The sequence below is a fragment of the Rhamphochromis longiceps genome, linkage group LG19, assembly GCF_057381845.1.
Source record: "Rhamphochromis longiceps isolate RC_006_pf linkage group LG19, R_longiceps_female_GT1.1, whole genome shotgun sequence".
In the NCBI taxonomy this organism is placed as follows: Eukaryota; Metazoa; Chordata; class Actinopteri; order Cichliformes; family Cichlidae; genus Rhamphochromis; species Rhamphochromis longiceps.
The window spans coordinates 31,323,021-31,336,065 of record NC_140575.1 but is presented as its reverse complement, the minus strand read 5'-3'; the positions used below and the strand labels follow the sequence as shown (position 1 = coordinate 31,336,065).

At 40.6% G+C, this 13,045-nt stretch overlaps 3 protein-coding genes across 14 annotated transcripts in view; 1 reads left to right on the top strand and 2 right to left on the bottom strand.

The window, feature by feature from the left end:
- Positions 1–4,315, bottom strand: part of ttll5 (tubulin tyrosine ligase-like family, member 5) — a 56,844-nt gene extending 52,529 nt beyond the window's left edge. For 6 of the 8 annotated variants that reach the window (XR_014908758.1, XR_014908757.1, XM_085391182.1 and 3 more), the window contains exons 1-2: positions 3,017–3,135; positions 2,284–2,423 (exon numbers count right to left, since the gene is read on the bottom strand). Coding sequence is in view for 6 of the 8 variants with exons in the window: in XM_085391182.1 (XP_085247308.1) it covers positions 2,284–2,342 (59 nt within the window). In the remaining 2 variants the exon portion in view is untranslated. Of the gene's footprint in view, positions 1–2,283; positions 2,424–2,773; positions 2,978–3,016; positions 3,136–4,191 lie in introns of those variants that run through there. The other 2 variants (XM_085391180.1, XM_085391179.1) reach the window with 2 other exon arrangements.
- Positions 3,887–7,381, top strand: erg28 (ergosterol biosynthesis 28 homolog). Of its 2 annotated transcripts, none has more exons than XM_085391193.1 (5): positions 3,887–3,991; positions 4,264–4,401; positions 5,961–6,051; positions 6,141–6,259; positions 6,376–7,381. In XM_085391193.1, exons 2-5 carry the CDS (start codon positions 4,269–4,271, stop codon positions 6,462–6,464), a joined length of 432 nt encoding a protein of 143 aa, XP_085247319.1. In that variant the 5' UTR covers positions 3,887–3,991; positions 4,264–4,268; the 3' UTR covers positions 6,465–7,381. The 2 variants fall into 2 exon arrangements, with proteins under 2 accessions (XP_085247319.1, XP_085247318.1); XM_085391192.1 differs by having other exon boundaries at positions 4,247–4,401.
- Positions 7,382–7,517: 136 nt separating this feature from the next.
- flvcr2a (FLVCR choline and putative heme transporter 2a) overlaps positions 7,518–13,045 on the bottom strand; it is a 28,865-nt gene continuing 23,337 nt past the window's right edge. For 3 of the 4 annotated variants that reach the window (XM_085391184.1, XM_085391186.1, XM_085391187.1), the window contains exons 6-10: positions 12,907–13,017; positions 11,751–11,856; positions 11,536–11,647; positions 10,551–10,615; positions 7,518–9,731 (exon numbers count right to left, since the gene is read on the bottom strand). In XM_085391184.1, the coding sequence (XP_085247310.1) occupies positions 9,657–9,731; positions 10,551–10,615; positions 11,536–11,647; positions 11,751–11,856; positions 12,907–13,017 (469 nt within the window). In that variant the 3' untranslated portion in view covers positions 7,518–9,656. The remainder of the gene's footprint in view (positions 9,732–10,550; positions 10,616–11,535; positions 11,648–11,750; positions 11,857–12,906; positions 13,018–13,045) is intronic. The other variant, XM_085391185.1, reaches the window with a different exon arrangement.

The following is a 13,045-nucleotide window of genomic DNA, read 5'->3' as shown; positions in this document are numbered from 1 at the left end:
TTTATTAAATTCAACAAAACGTTGAAATAAAGGCCTGTGCTGTAGACTTGTGTTTCTGCCATGGTAGGTTTCCAATGGATGGTTTCGCCTTTATGTGTGCTGTGCATCTTTTGTGACAGCCTGTAATGTTATACCATGTAGCCATCCCATGTGGCATGAAGGTCCGCATACACTGTAATTAAGGCAAAGAGTGCAACCTTACTTACCAGAAGTGAAACTGTGCATACTCCTGTTATTTTGTCCATTTTAAACTGAACTTAAGAAAAACTGGTACACAATTTCTTTTGCATTTTGCTCACTATAATACAAGCAAGCATTAAAAGGCACCAAACTCAAGGCGTGAACCAGTGTTGTTTCCAAAGAGCTATTAGCTGAACTGTTTGTGTAGCGAGATGCGCAGTGTGTCCTTAAAAGGGAAACTGGACAAGTTAAAGAAGAAAAAGATGTGGCAAGTCTAAAAAAACTATCTACAGCAGATGAAATGTTCATTAAGGAATAGGACAAGTACAAATCTGACACACGACCTGAGAGATGCATCTGGCTCTTCAGTTGATCTGCTACTCTAAACCAAGCCCTCATTAGCAATGGTTTAAGTGGAAGGGTGGCTGTCAAAAAGCCAGTCTTAAGGAAGAGAAACAGGGAGAAAGGACAGAAAAATGCCAAAATTCAAAAGAACTGCACAGCAACAGGCCTTACGGAGTGGTGAATCCAGAATTTGTCTTTAGCCATCTGTAAAACACACTGAAGGCTCTGTCAGGGTTTGGGGCTACATTTCAGCCAGTGATGTTGTGGATTATTTATATAATTATAAACAAAGAAAAGTGGTTTCACATTTTCTTCTACAATGCAACACTATCTGAAAAGCATCTCATTGCAAACAGTTTCATTTTTAAGCATGACAATGATTCCGCATACAATGCCAAGGCAGTACAAGTATACCTGGATTAAAAAACCCACAGTGGAACACTATCAGTCTCACCAGAGCCTGGACCTCAACATTATTGAAGCAGTGTGGGATCATCTTGACAGAGAACAGAACAGAAGGCATCCAAAGAAGAGCTTTGAAAGTCCTTCAAGATGCCCGGAACTTGCCCAAGAGAGTTCAGGCTGTGCTGAAGAATAAAGGCGGTCAAACAAAATATGACTTTCAAGCTCTTTAGAATTGTAAAAACTTTGTTTTTGCTTTATATACTATATTACCTTGTGTGTTTGCTGTTTCAGTAAACCGCGGCACCTATTTCTCATTTTCGCACCAAAACAGTACTGTCCTTTTATCACAGTCATGGTGACTTTCCTTTTGTGTTTTTGAGGAAGGTCAACACTTCTTTCATGGTGTCAAGACTTTTTGTGTGCAAGTAAAAAATTGCAGACAGCAGTTGTTTAAAAAAAACTACTGCAATATTACTCTTGCAATGGAACTGAGATGTGTTTATGGGGTAGATATTTTTGAACAACCATGTTGTAGCATCTCAATGTATAATTACTGCCATGTCAATAAATGCAGCGTTGGTAGCCTGAAGGTTAAATGCTAACTCTAAGCAATCCAAACTAATTTAGGAGATGGAGCCTAAAAGCAGATACAGAGGAACCCAGAAAGGTATGACTAAGCATGGCTTAAGAGGGAATTATTAGACCGAGACAAGAAAGCAAAGACCAGCTGGTGCATCCACAGCAGAGGGATATATACTCATTTGTCTAAATGACAGTCATCAATTATACAGAATGAAAGACACCTGAAGGTGTCATTTTGTTTGCATGTATCTTGACATAAATGATTAAACAGAGCTCAGGACATCTTCTGTAATCCCTCACCGATTACATTTCACCTTAAATTGATTTGGTAACTTGCAATGAGAGAGAAAATGAACAATGCTTTTAGTTCACCATAATGTCATATTACAAGATGTATTATTTGGAAATCTTATGCAGTATGCCAAGAGGATCAGTAGGCTAAGAAGTTAACTGACTTGCCAAGTCCCACAGGGATTGCAGGGACTGTGAGCAATATCCTACTCTTCTCCAGTGTGTCTGCAAACAAGCAACAGTAGCTCCTCTTGAAGGACAAAATACTCAAAACAAAGGCACCAATAGCATTGATTGAGAGAGTTGTTGCTTTTTTCTTTAAATGAGAAAAGACAGATTTGAGGCAGCTTGTTTTATTTGTGATATAAAGCAGATAATCCCAGGTGCTTCTATAACCTCTGACCTTGACTCTGTTTAGATCACAGGCTGTCCTTTATTCTGCAGCAGACATATTAATATGAACTGCTAACTTGTACTTACTCTTGCTCGTCTTCTGAGGAGGATTCAGAGTCCTCTTTATCACGGATCACGGCTGGCATTTTCACTGCAAAGGGGGGTACGATCTGCCCGGAGAAATCTTCGTGGGACCAAGTACCGGTATCTAGTGTTTACCCTGGCATCTGCAACATCCAAGGGAAAACACAACAGTCACTTCTAAGATGATCTCATAAAAACGCCGATGTATTAATAACACTCTGCTCCACGACAGCTTAACACGAAGACTGCAACACTAACAGCGTCCTACAGTGATTTACAGTTAGCATGCTCTCACCTGAGAACCGCTGCTGCTTTCTAAGTCTGCCTGCTGTGGCAGTGAAATCATCTTAACACGTTATAGACAGTCTATGGTTAAGACAAAACCAAACTGCTAAATAAAGCGTTACTTTTATGCCTGCACGCGTTGTCAACTACGCAAAGTCTGCTTAATTTGACACCACTGAGGTTTTTATAATGAAGTACAAATACATACAGCAACAGAAAGAAGGTACTTTCGCCTGCTCGCTTATTTCCCAAGGGATCGCCACAGCAAATAGATCCGCGTATTTTGACTATTACGCGCGGATGCCCTTCCTTTGGGCTGGGACCAGCACTTGAGAGTACATTAGCTTATAACACTCTGAGGGTGGGTTTGTTTCCTCCCGGAAACGAACCGGGAACCTTTCACATGCAAGGCAAATGAGTTAACCACTATACCCGGACCACAAAAACTTGCCTTGAATTTCTGTGGAGGCTGCTAACAGTAAGCTAGTTGGTATCGCCAAGTCCAGCAATCGCCGTTAATCTTCCTGTAACTACAACAAGTGGATAGCAACAGAGAAAGGCGCATGCGCGCGACAATATTGATCCACGTGACGAAACTTTGAACTGCCCGTACATTTAAAATAAATAGGCAAAAACATTTCAATAGAAATATTACAAAGAGCGATTTCCTTCATATGTTCTTTATATTTTGATATTGTTGTGTTGCTTCAGTTGCTGCACAGTGAGCTGGTGTGCCTTAATGTTTAATAACATTTATAATATTTTATAACTTTTTTAAAGCATTTTCCAAAATACTGGGACCCCTCAAATCTACATCTATTTTTATATAAAAGAAATGCATGGCTTTCAAAGAGTATTGAATTAAGATTGTGAGAGAATGTATATATACTTCCAGTGGATAAATGCTTGTTAAAATCGCATTTTAGACCGTGTTTAGTCGTAGATTAGTTGAGTCAAAATTCGAACGTCTTTTGCATTATTTCATAGGTCTTTCTATAGATGCAGTTTTTCATGTTCACAATTACCTAATAATATAATTAATTGGGATTTAGATTCGGAATAAGTGCTCGGAAACGTTACAAAGGTGGCTGCCAAGTGGCAAGCCTTGCTCGTAGAGGCACGTCACCTGCATAATTCTCTTGCTCTACAGCTACTCTTTGTTTGGACGCAGTCTAGCACTGTCCACACGCGACAGGATTGCTATATGTAGATTGGTTAGAGGGGAAAATAGGCGGAACCCTAACGCCTGAAATCACCAATCACAATCATGGTACGATTAACAGGAGCCATTTTAAGCGCTCTTATTGGTTAACCCCACGAGCCAAGATTGAAAGACTCGCCACTCGGTTGGCTTAAGTCCCACTTTTTCTAGCGCCAGTATACTCCTGTTTTGTCGGGAATATGATAGTTTGACAGGCGCAGTCAGGTAAATACATGACGTACTCGTGATGTTTTAAAGTATAATAGGCTAGCTAATTGTATAAACCTGCTTAATCCAGGGTTAGCTTGTTATGTCATATGAGTTACTGATGTATTGCCAGCTAATGTCTTATGTTAGACATGAAATAGAAATACATCTATTCTTCCGTCCAATGCTAATGTTATATAACCGGGGTTTGTACTGACCTGTAGTTCGGAGTGGTGTGTCCTGCAGTGAACCGGCAGTTTTCCTCTCTGATAGGTGCTTCTTCCACACAGAAGAGATGAGTCGCTTTCTGAACGTCCTGCGGAGCTGGCTGGTGATGGTGTCCGTCATCGCGATGGGAAACACCGTGCAGAGTTTCAGAGATCACAGTTTTCTGTCCGAAAAGCTCTACACAGGCATGCCAGAGTTTGGTGAGAAAACTGGATTTTGTTTTCTGACAGAAGTCAAGTCAAGTCAAGTTTATTTATAGAGCACATTTAAAAACAACCAAGGCTGACCAAAGTGCTGTACAGTAAATACAGATAAAAATAGAAGTGGAATGTGCAACCTGACAACCTTAAAAGTAACGTGATTATTAGTTTGTGACTCTAGTATTAGTATAAATTAGGCAAACACCACACGCTTCGAATACCAAGCAACACTTTATGTTAAAATGCACGTGATGATCATCAACTAATTACCTATTAGCCTGCATATCACTGGCGTGCAGAGTCTATATAGAGCACGTATAAATGTTTTATTAATCATAATCAGAATATACAAGGCCATTTCTCCCTAATAGGAGCCAAACCAATAGTAGTAGTTATTAGCAAGACTTCACTTTAGATTGGAAAATATATACTTAGTTTGAAAGCATTCATTTATAATAATTATTAGCCCTTGTAGCCTTTGTAGTATTATGTTGCCTTTTATAAGCTGCTGTTAGCTGCTGTTATTCCCATTGATCTGGACTGCAACAATAATTCTAATCCTGTGAAATCACAATATTGAATTTCTTTTCTTACTTTGTATTAAAAACTTGAATAAACCATAGTAATTTAGGGCATTAAAATCTTGTTTTTTTTATAATCTTCACCATAGTAAGTAGTATTGCAGAAAACTTCTGTACTGCGGCACATTTCCAGAAAAATGCACTTACAGGTGGCATAACAAACCAGACACCGCTCTACGTTCACTGGACGCTTTATTAGGTATACCTGTTCAACTGCTATCTCACCACCTAAACATGTGGCAACAACTCAGTACAATATGTGGACCCTTGAAGCAGCAAAAGACTGCAGCAGATGCTACCACTGCCAGCTAAGAACAGGAAACTGAGGTAACAAGGGATCAGCTAAAATGGACAACTGAAGACCAGAAAAATGTTTGGTGGTCTCATTTTCTACTTTGACATTCAAATGATAGGGTCAGAATTTGTTGTAAAACAACATCAAAGTATAAATCCATCCAAAATCCAAATTTTCAGGCTTGTGGCGATGGTGTAATGATGTGGGGTATTTTGGGGGGGACACTCTGAGCCCCTTAGCACTAACTGAGTGCTAAATTCCACGACCTGACTGAGTATTGTTGTGGCCATGATTACATAAGTGTACCCATCTACTGGATATGTTCAGATCATCTCAAACTGGTCTCAAACATGTCAGTGAGTTCACTGAGCTCAAATGGCCTCTGTAGTCACCAGAAGTCAATCCAATAAAACACGTTTGGGATGCTGTGAAAGAATTACGGCAGTTCTGAAAACGTAACAAGGTCCAACCTGGTACAAGCATGGTGTAACTAATAAAGTGTCTGGTTAGTGTATAGGATCTTAGAATTAGATAATAAATCAATGTCCTCAGCTAAACCTGCTCAAAAGGTTAAAAAGAAAGAAAGAAAGAAATGCTCCAAGAAACCCTCCTGCATTGTTCTCAACTAATAATGGATGCTCTCTATCATAATATATTGTATCTGTATTTATTTAATTTCTCAGTAAATGGTCTCCAAGCTCGAACCTTTGGTATTTGGACGCTGCTGTCATCGATCATTCGCTGTGCCTGTGCCATTGATATCCAGAATAGAACGTAAGCCATCGTGTTGTTTCCTGCACCATAAAAACTCATTTCTGGTGGAAGTCTATGGGTTATTCACTGTGTAACCCTGGCTCTTGCAGGCTGTATCACATCACCTTATGGACGTTTGTCCTGGCATTGGGCCACTTCCTATCTGAGGCTTTTATCTATAAAACTGCACCGCTGACTATCGGAGTCATGGCCCCTCTCATTGTGGCTAGTGAGTAATGAATAATAGTGATAATAACCTCTGTTGGACTCCCCATCAGGACGTCTTAAGTTAAATCACAACACACTGGAATACACAGTTAAAAGTACATCACTGTGTTTTTGCAGGTTTTTCCATCATAGGAATGCTCATTGGATTCCAGTGTTTTCCAGAAACACAGGAGGAAGTTGGAGCGCGACAGAAAAAGCATAACTGAGTCCCAGCAATCTGGAGTTTCCTGTTGTTGAACTGAATCCACCTCCACCAGCCTTCTGTGAACTGGTCCTCGTGTGCTGCTTCTTGCCTTGAAGAACAGGATATACTGATGTAAATTCACTTTCTACTGTGACATTATTTACATTTACACAGATCAGCCATGACATTAAAACCCCTCACAGGTCAAATAAATAACATTATCTTGTGAAACTGCAATATTCTGCTGGGAAACGTCGGGACCTGGGATTCCTGGTCCACGACTGCAGTTGATGATGTGCTCAAACACAGGAAGACGCTAGTAGTCCCTAATCCAAATGAGCCTTTGTAGGATGTGCCCCAGCAAGGCTGATCTTTGGGGACAACTGCTGCTGTCATGCTCCCAATCAGCACATCCTCAAAGACCCTGCCTTCATGAGGAATCAGAGCTGTTTTAGCAGCACAAGAGGAACACAGCAGATTAGGCAGGTGGTTTTAATGTTGTGATCGATTGGTGTATATCTTACAATACAGTGGTCAATGTGTGCTGCTTTAGAATTTGTAATAATTTCATATTTAAAGGAGCAATATCTGGAGTTTTATGTTGTCTTAACAGCACAGATAGCGTATTCTTTCTCAGTCTCGGTTTTGCTATGGTGCCGCTGACTGACCGTAGAAACAGAACCACAGTACACATTTTCTCGTCACCATGATTGTTTTATTGCACCAGAGCATAGAAAGTACAGTTTTCTAGTCTTTCAATCAAAGCAAGCCCAGATGTACCAAAGATGTCGGAAGGCTACGCAGAAGAAAACCACGCACCTCATTAGAAAAATCATACAGCAGAGGTTGGTTTGATGTTTGTTGTGTGCTGTGAAAGATTTGTACATCCTGGAAATTTATGCACAAATAACTTTGTATAAAACTTAATTTTTAAAAATATCTTGATTTTTTATGCTTTTTATTGCTGTAATAATTGTGGCAATAGTATTTTGTAGTCTTGTAGTCCTTTGTTTGAAGTGTCCTTCAAGGTGTAATTGTGTTTTTGCACGGTTTGTGCTAAAGACTGAAATCCCAGTTTTGTTCTGTTCTCATATTTGGGTTAAAGAAAGCATAAATCTCCTGATTTAAACATGGCCACATTGTGGTGAAATACAAAAATACACAGACACATTTAGCTAGGGCTTATTTATCTATAAATATATAGATTTGTTCTTAATTTAGTTTCTGTTTTTGGTACAGTGTTCAAAATCCCATAGTTTGTATTGCAGTTTCATTTTTTCCTTATTGACTGGATCAACTACACATCATGCCAAAATAGCAAAAACTCTAAGGGTGTGGAAAATTCACAGCACTTTAAAGTGCCTAAGACTAAGATTAACTAGAACCTCTCACAGACACATAAAAGTCCTAATTAAATATCAACATTTCGAGACAACTTCCTAAAAATACCTGAAGTAAAAATTTGTACAACTACTGGTTACACAGCATAAAATACACACAGGCAACAAAACGAAGGAAAACACTAAACCACTTGAGCCTTTGACCCTGGGCTCTAACAGGTGGAGGGCATTTGATTGGCACTGTTTAGGTCCACTCAGGATCGGTGCACAACTGTGCAAAGTGGTGCTCAGATCAGGCCACATCTGTTGGACACTTGGGACACTTAATGACTATAAAAAATAAGATGTGTTAAGCCTTTAAAGTCATCAGAATTTAACCACATTGACCATAAAGAGGAGATTTTGGCCATCTTATGTTTGCTTGCCACTACAATTATTCACACAAAATTAGGTAATATTTTCCACAAGAACTGAGCTGCATTACTCCGACTCTGGCATGTATTGGCCCAACACCCAAGACATATTTCTGATGGATTTCCCTTCGATTTGTCGCCTGTTTGTATAATTCTACAGTACCAAAAGTAAAAAGTACACATAAAAAGTGTGCAAAATGACAAGGGCAGTAGATCTGATTAGTCGCAATCTCCCATTGTGTTGTTCTTATTTTCCGCTGTGCTGACATCCTTTACGTTCCGGACATTCTCGCCTCTTGTGTCTTTTTAAAGAAGTCAATCACAGTAAAATGGGGCCAATATTGACCGCCCCCCCCCCAAAGCGAACTCAGATACATTGCATCAGCAGTATTCACAAGTAATACTGTCATCCTGAACGGCAGACGACAGATACGAAAGCCTCAATTAGGCGAAAGGTGACTTGGCTGCCTGACAGGTAAACACGTCGTAGTCCTTAATCTGCATTGAATACACATATTCTAAACACAGAACACTAACATGAGACACCTTCATCAATGTAAAGAGAGAGTTCAATTACACACAATGTTGGTCATATATTAGAAAACTTTCAATATTGCCAGTCAAATGCATAAAACACTACATTAACACCAGTCAGAAGAAAACTAGGAAAGGCATTCAGTTAGATTGAAGGTTGGAGTCACTAAAGTGGCAGATACATTATACCTAACAAGACATGTAAAATGCCATCATCCCATGATGTAAAAACCTTGAAAGTGCATTCCCCCATGGTGGTTTGGGGTGTAATACCAATGTGGATTTCTGCATCACAGAGTCCAAACAGAACTCCGTAAAGCAACACTGTTCTCTGTGATTCAGCCTCCATGTTCTTACAGTTCACAGCTTTCAGCTCCTCAGTCGTTTGTGCATGATTGTGCGTCTCGATATGTCAGTTTTTGTTGTTGTTTTTTAATGTGTCTTATTTGTTTTTAATCTGTACACGGTGATATTCTGAGATCTTGGACAGAGAAATATCTGTCTTCCTCACAACCTCACCTCTTTCAAGATTTCAGGTGGAGAGATTCCTCTTTCCAGATCAGCAGTAATTGTCTGCAAAGGACAGACGTGATGCAGTAAAATGAGTGAAGTGGCAGCAGAGTTCAACATCAATATTATATCAGCAACAAACATCTCTTCACATTCAGTACACCTCATCACGTGTCTTTTCACAATGAACTTCAGATGAGTTGCAATCACCGGATAAACGTTTAATTCCACAATGACACCGAGTCTGTTTGTGCGATTTAAAGGGCTGATTGTGCAGTCGAGTACAATACGCTGCAGTTTAACCGGTAACACCTTCAAGTAAATGCAAACATGATTGTGTGCACAATCGTTAAAACCCTTTTTTCACCCTACCTTGGCAGGTGTGTGTTTTGGTGTTTGTGAGCTTGTGGGTTAATGTCAAGACTGCCGTTGCCAGGGGCTGCCGCACGACGTGGCCCCGTAGTCCTGCACCGATGACAGGGAGCCTGCAGGCTGGAATGATAGCTTTGGGGTCACACCTCTGAGGGGCCCTAAGGGGTCCCCCTCATCTTCCACCTTCTCATTCATAACACACCACCAGTGCATCCAGAGACACCTGCACACCCAGCTATACCACAGCCTTTGATCAGGAAACTGCATGTATCGTTAGTTCTGCTTTGTTTATTATTTAGATACATCTCTTGTTCTTTTTTCTTTTCTTTTCTTTTTTAAATCTACTGCACTACTATCACTTTGACTTCCACTGGTGTGCAGGATTACTGGTGTTTAAGCTGCGTTTGTAGTGTTAAAACTGGAATATCAGAAGGACAAAAAGGCCAAAGAAAGAAAGCAAGAGGTCCCGAGCCTGACGTAAAGCAAGGCGACAGGTGAGCATGAACATCTCCGAAGTTACAAAAGTCACCACATATTTAGTTTTAATACTTGGTTTTAATATAAGTTTTTTTAGCTGAAAATATTTATTTGACAGCTCTCAACTGCACCCGTTGTAAGCATTAAACCAAAGCAACGCTTTTCAAAGCAAAGAATAAGCAAACGTGTTTTTAATGAGAGCGAGCCAGAGAGCTGTTAGACGAAGCATAGCTGAGAGAAAACGACATTTTTAGCAGCTTGCGGAGAAAGCTGCAACCAGGGCAGCGGGACGACCGCCTGCATTCGCTTTGCATCCAAGCCTGCCGCAGCAGACTGCAATGTAAGTGACTGCAGAGAAGCCACCAGCAGAAAACCACTCAGAGCGCATTCAATCCAGAGCCAGGGTGGGCTCTAACACACATCCCACCTCTAACTTCATGTAACACACACAGTCGTACTTACACTCACTGTCTGCACCTCAACCTGTTGGTTGGCCTTCTGCCGTCGGAGGTCGGATTTGATAAATCCTGCAATAATAATAATAATATTATGAAACACATTAAATTACTGATGATTAATTTTGTGCAAAATAAAGTTACATTTAAATAGAACAGCATACTGGTGTGGAAGTTTTAAAATTGCTACTCCCATGTTATCTTCTTGTATTTTATATAACATGTTTTCTTCAAAACTAATTTTCTGGGTCAGCATGCAGAATATCCTTTGGTGCTCAGAGATTATTGAATCAAAGATATCCCCCTTCCTGTGACAACTCAGAGAGGATGGAGGAAGGATATCGAAGGATATGCACAGTTAGACAGTAAGACCTTAACAAGCATGGTTGTGGTAAAAAGAAGGTACTCCTGCCATTAAGGTTTTACATGTCAGAACATAACAAAAAGGTCTTAAGGAAAAAAGACCTACTATTCAAATAAGTTCAGTGCATTTAGAGGCATTTCCAACAAGACAAAACCTCCTGCTGCAGACGCCTCTAAACATGTGGTTTCTGCTCTTAGCTCTGTATGATGTCAGTGACAGTGTATATCCTTACCTTTGTCACTTTAGGCATGCAGAGCACATAAACAGAAAAAAGCTGACTTAAAAGGAAGGGTCAGATTGTTTCAGACTCGGAGTAGGCCGCACCAAGGCTTACAATGAGGCATACGAGTTATTTTTAGCTGTGAATCATGCAAAGCTACTCTAGTAGAGAGCAACGATAAAAATGTAGCGCTAAAAAATAGGTATTTTTGGTCCTCTTTAACTACAACTTTAATATAGTGTGAAAAGTAATTTAGCCACTAGGAGGCAGCATACGCCTATGAAAGAGACGAGTCTTTGCAAGTCCAAGTATTACACAAAATGGTTTCACATAAGTTGGTCTGAGTATCACACACAGACATGGGAAAGAAAACAGCCCATATCTACAGAGATGAGGTTAACATCTCACCTGTCACCACTGTTCCTATTAGCAGAAAGATGCACAAGAATATGTTGCCAGCTAAAGTTCCCCAGTAATCCATGATCTTTCCCTGAGCTATGGTGAAAATGATTCCAAAGATCTGAAATGAGAGTGAGAAGCTCTTTAAAGGCCCAAACAACATGACATGTTATGATATGTTATTTGTTTGTTCTCTGCAGTCATACGTGCTGAACGTTACCGACCTGAGCTGAACAGTTAAGCAGTCCGGACGAGGTCCCCTCCGATTCTGGGTAGGTGAGCTCTACTGCATACTCGAAACCCAGAGGCAGGTATCCTGTCATAAAGAAACTGGAGAAAGACAGAAAATATAGGTGAACTAAAATATAAAACCAAGTGTCTGATCTGTTCAGCGTAGAATTTTGTGACTCAACTATTTTTAACTGTCCAAAAACCAGCAGAAAAAATGCTCCACAAATGTAAAAGTAGGACAAGTATATTGAGGTTTAATACATCCTCTCTGGGTGAAAAGCAGACAAAGGAATTGCTATGGAAACCAGATATGGGCATAATCAGCTTACCATAAATAGCAATTATTGACAAAGCCTGTGGACTGTGGAACACTAAGTTTTGCTCAAAAAGCAGCATTCCTGCTACAAAGAAACTGAACAACACAGAGCTTCATCAGTATCGAGCGGGACTCTAAACGTGACCAATATGATTCAACATTACCCCGAGGTTAAAACTAGTGTCAATGCTATGCCAACCCGCATGGGCCAATAAAGCTTCTGTTTAGCTAAGCAGTTTTCTAAACACTTCCAATAAATGGATTTCCAGCTCCACGGAAACCCTTTAGCTTCAGAAACAGCTGGCAGCCCCTCAGCATTTCTCACTTTGCTGACGCTTGCCGAAATGTTTTCTTTAAATAAATAAAAGTATGAGAAACATCTTTTTTTTCCTCCATCACATTTGCATGACAGAATATAAGAGATCATTCACAGCTCTGTTACCTGTTGGCTGCTAGAGCCTACTGTGATGTTTATGGCCATGGTGGCCATAAACACCATCAGGGCGATCGTGGCTCAAGAGTTGGGAGTTTGCCTTGTAATCGGAAGGTTGCCGGTTCGAGCCCCGGCTCGGACGGTCTCGGTCGTTGTGTCCTTGGGCAAGACACTTCACCCATTGCCTACTGGTGGTGGTCAGAGGGCCCGGTGGCGCCAGTGTCCGGCAGCCTCGCCTCTGTCAGTGCGCCCCAGGGTGGCTGTGGCTACAATGTAGCTGCCATCACCAGTGTGTGAATGGGTGGATGACTGGATGTGTAAAGCGCTTTGGGGTCCTTAGGGACTAGTAAAGCGCTATATAAATACAGGCCATTTACCATATTCTTTAATGGTTACCTACCCTAAAACTCCAGCTGTAACGAACACCACCCACAGGTGACCCAAGTTGAGGGTGAAGGTGTAGGCCAGCATCCCAGTTAGAGAAAGGATATACACGGCCAAGGTGGTCTGTCTGTGGAGACAGGAGCATAACAATAAAG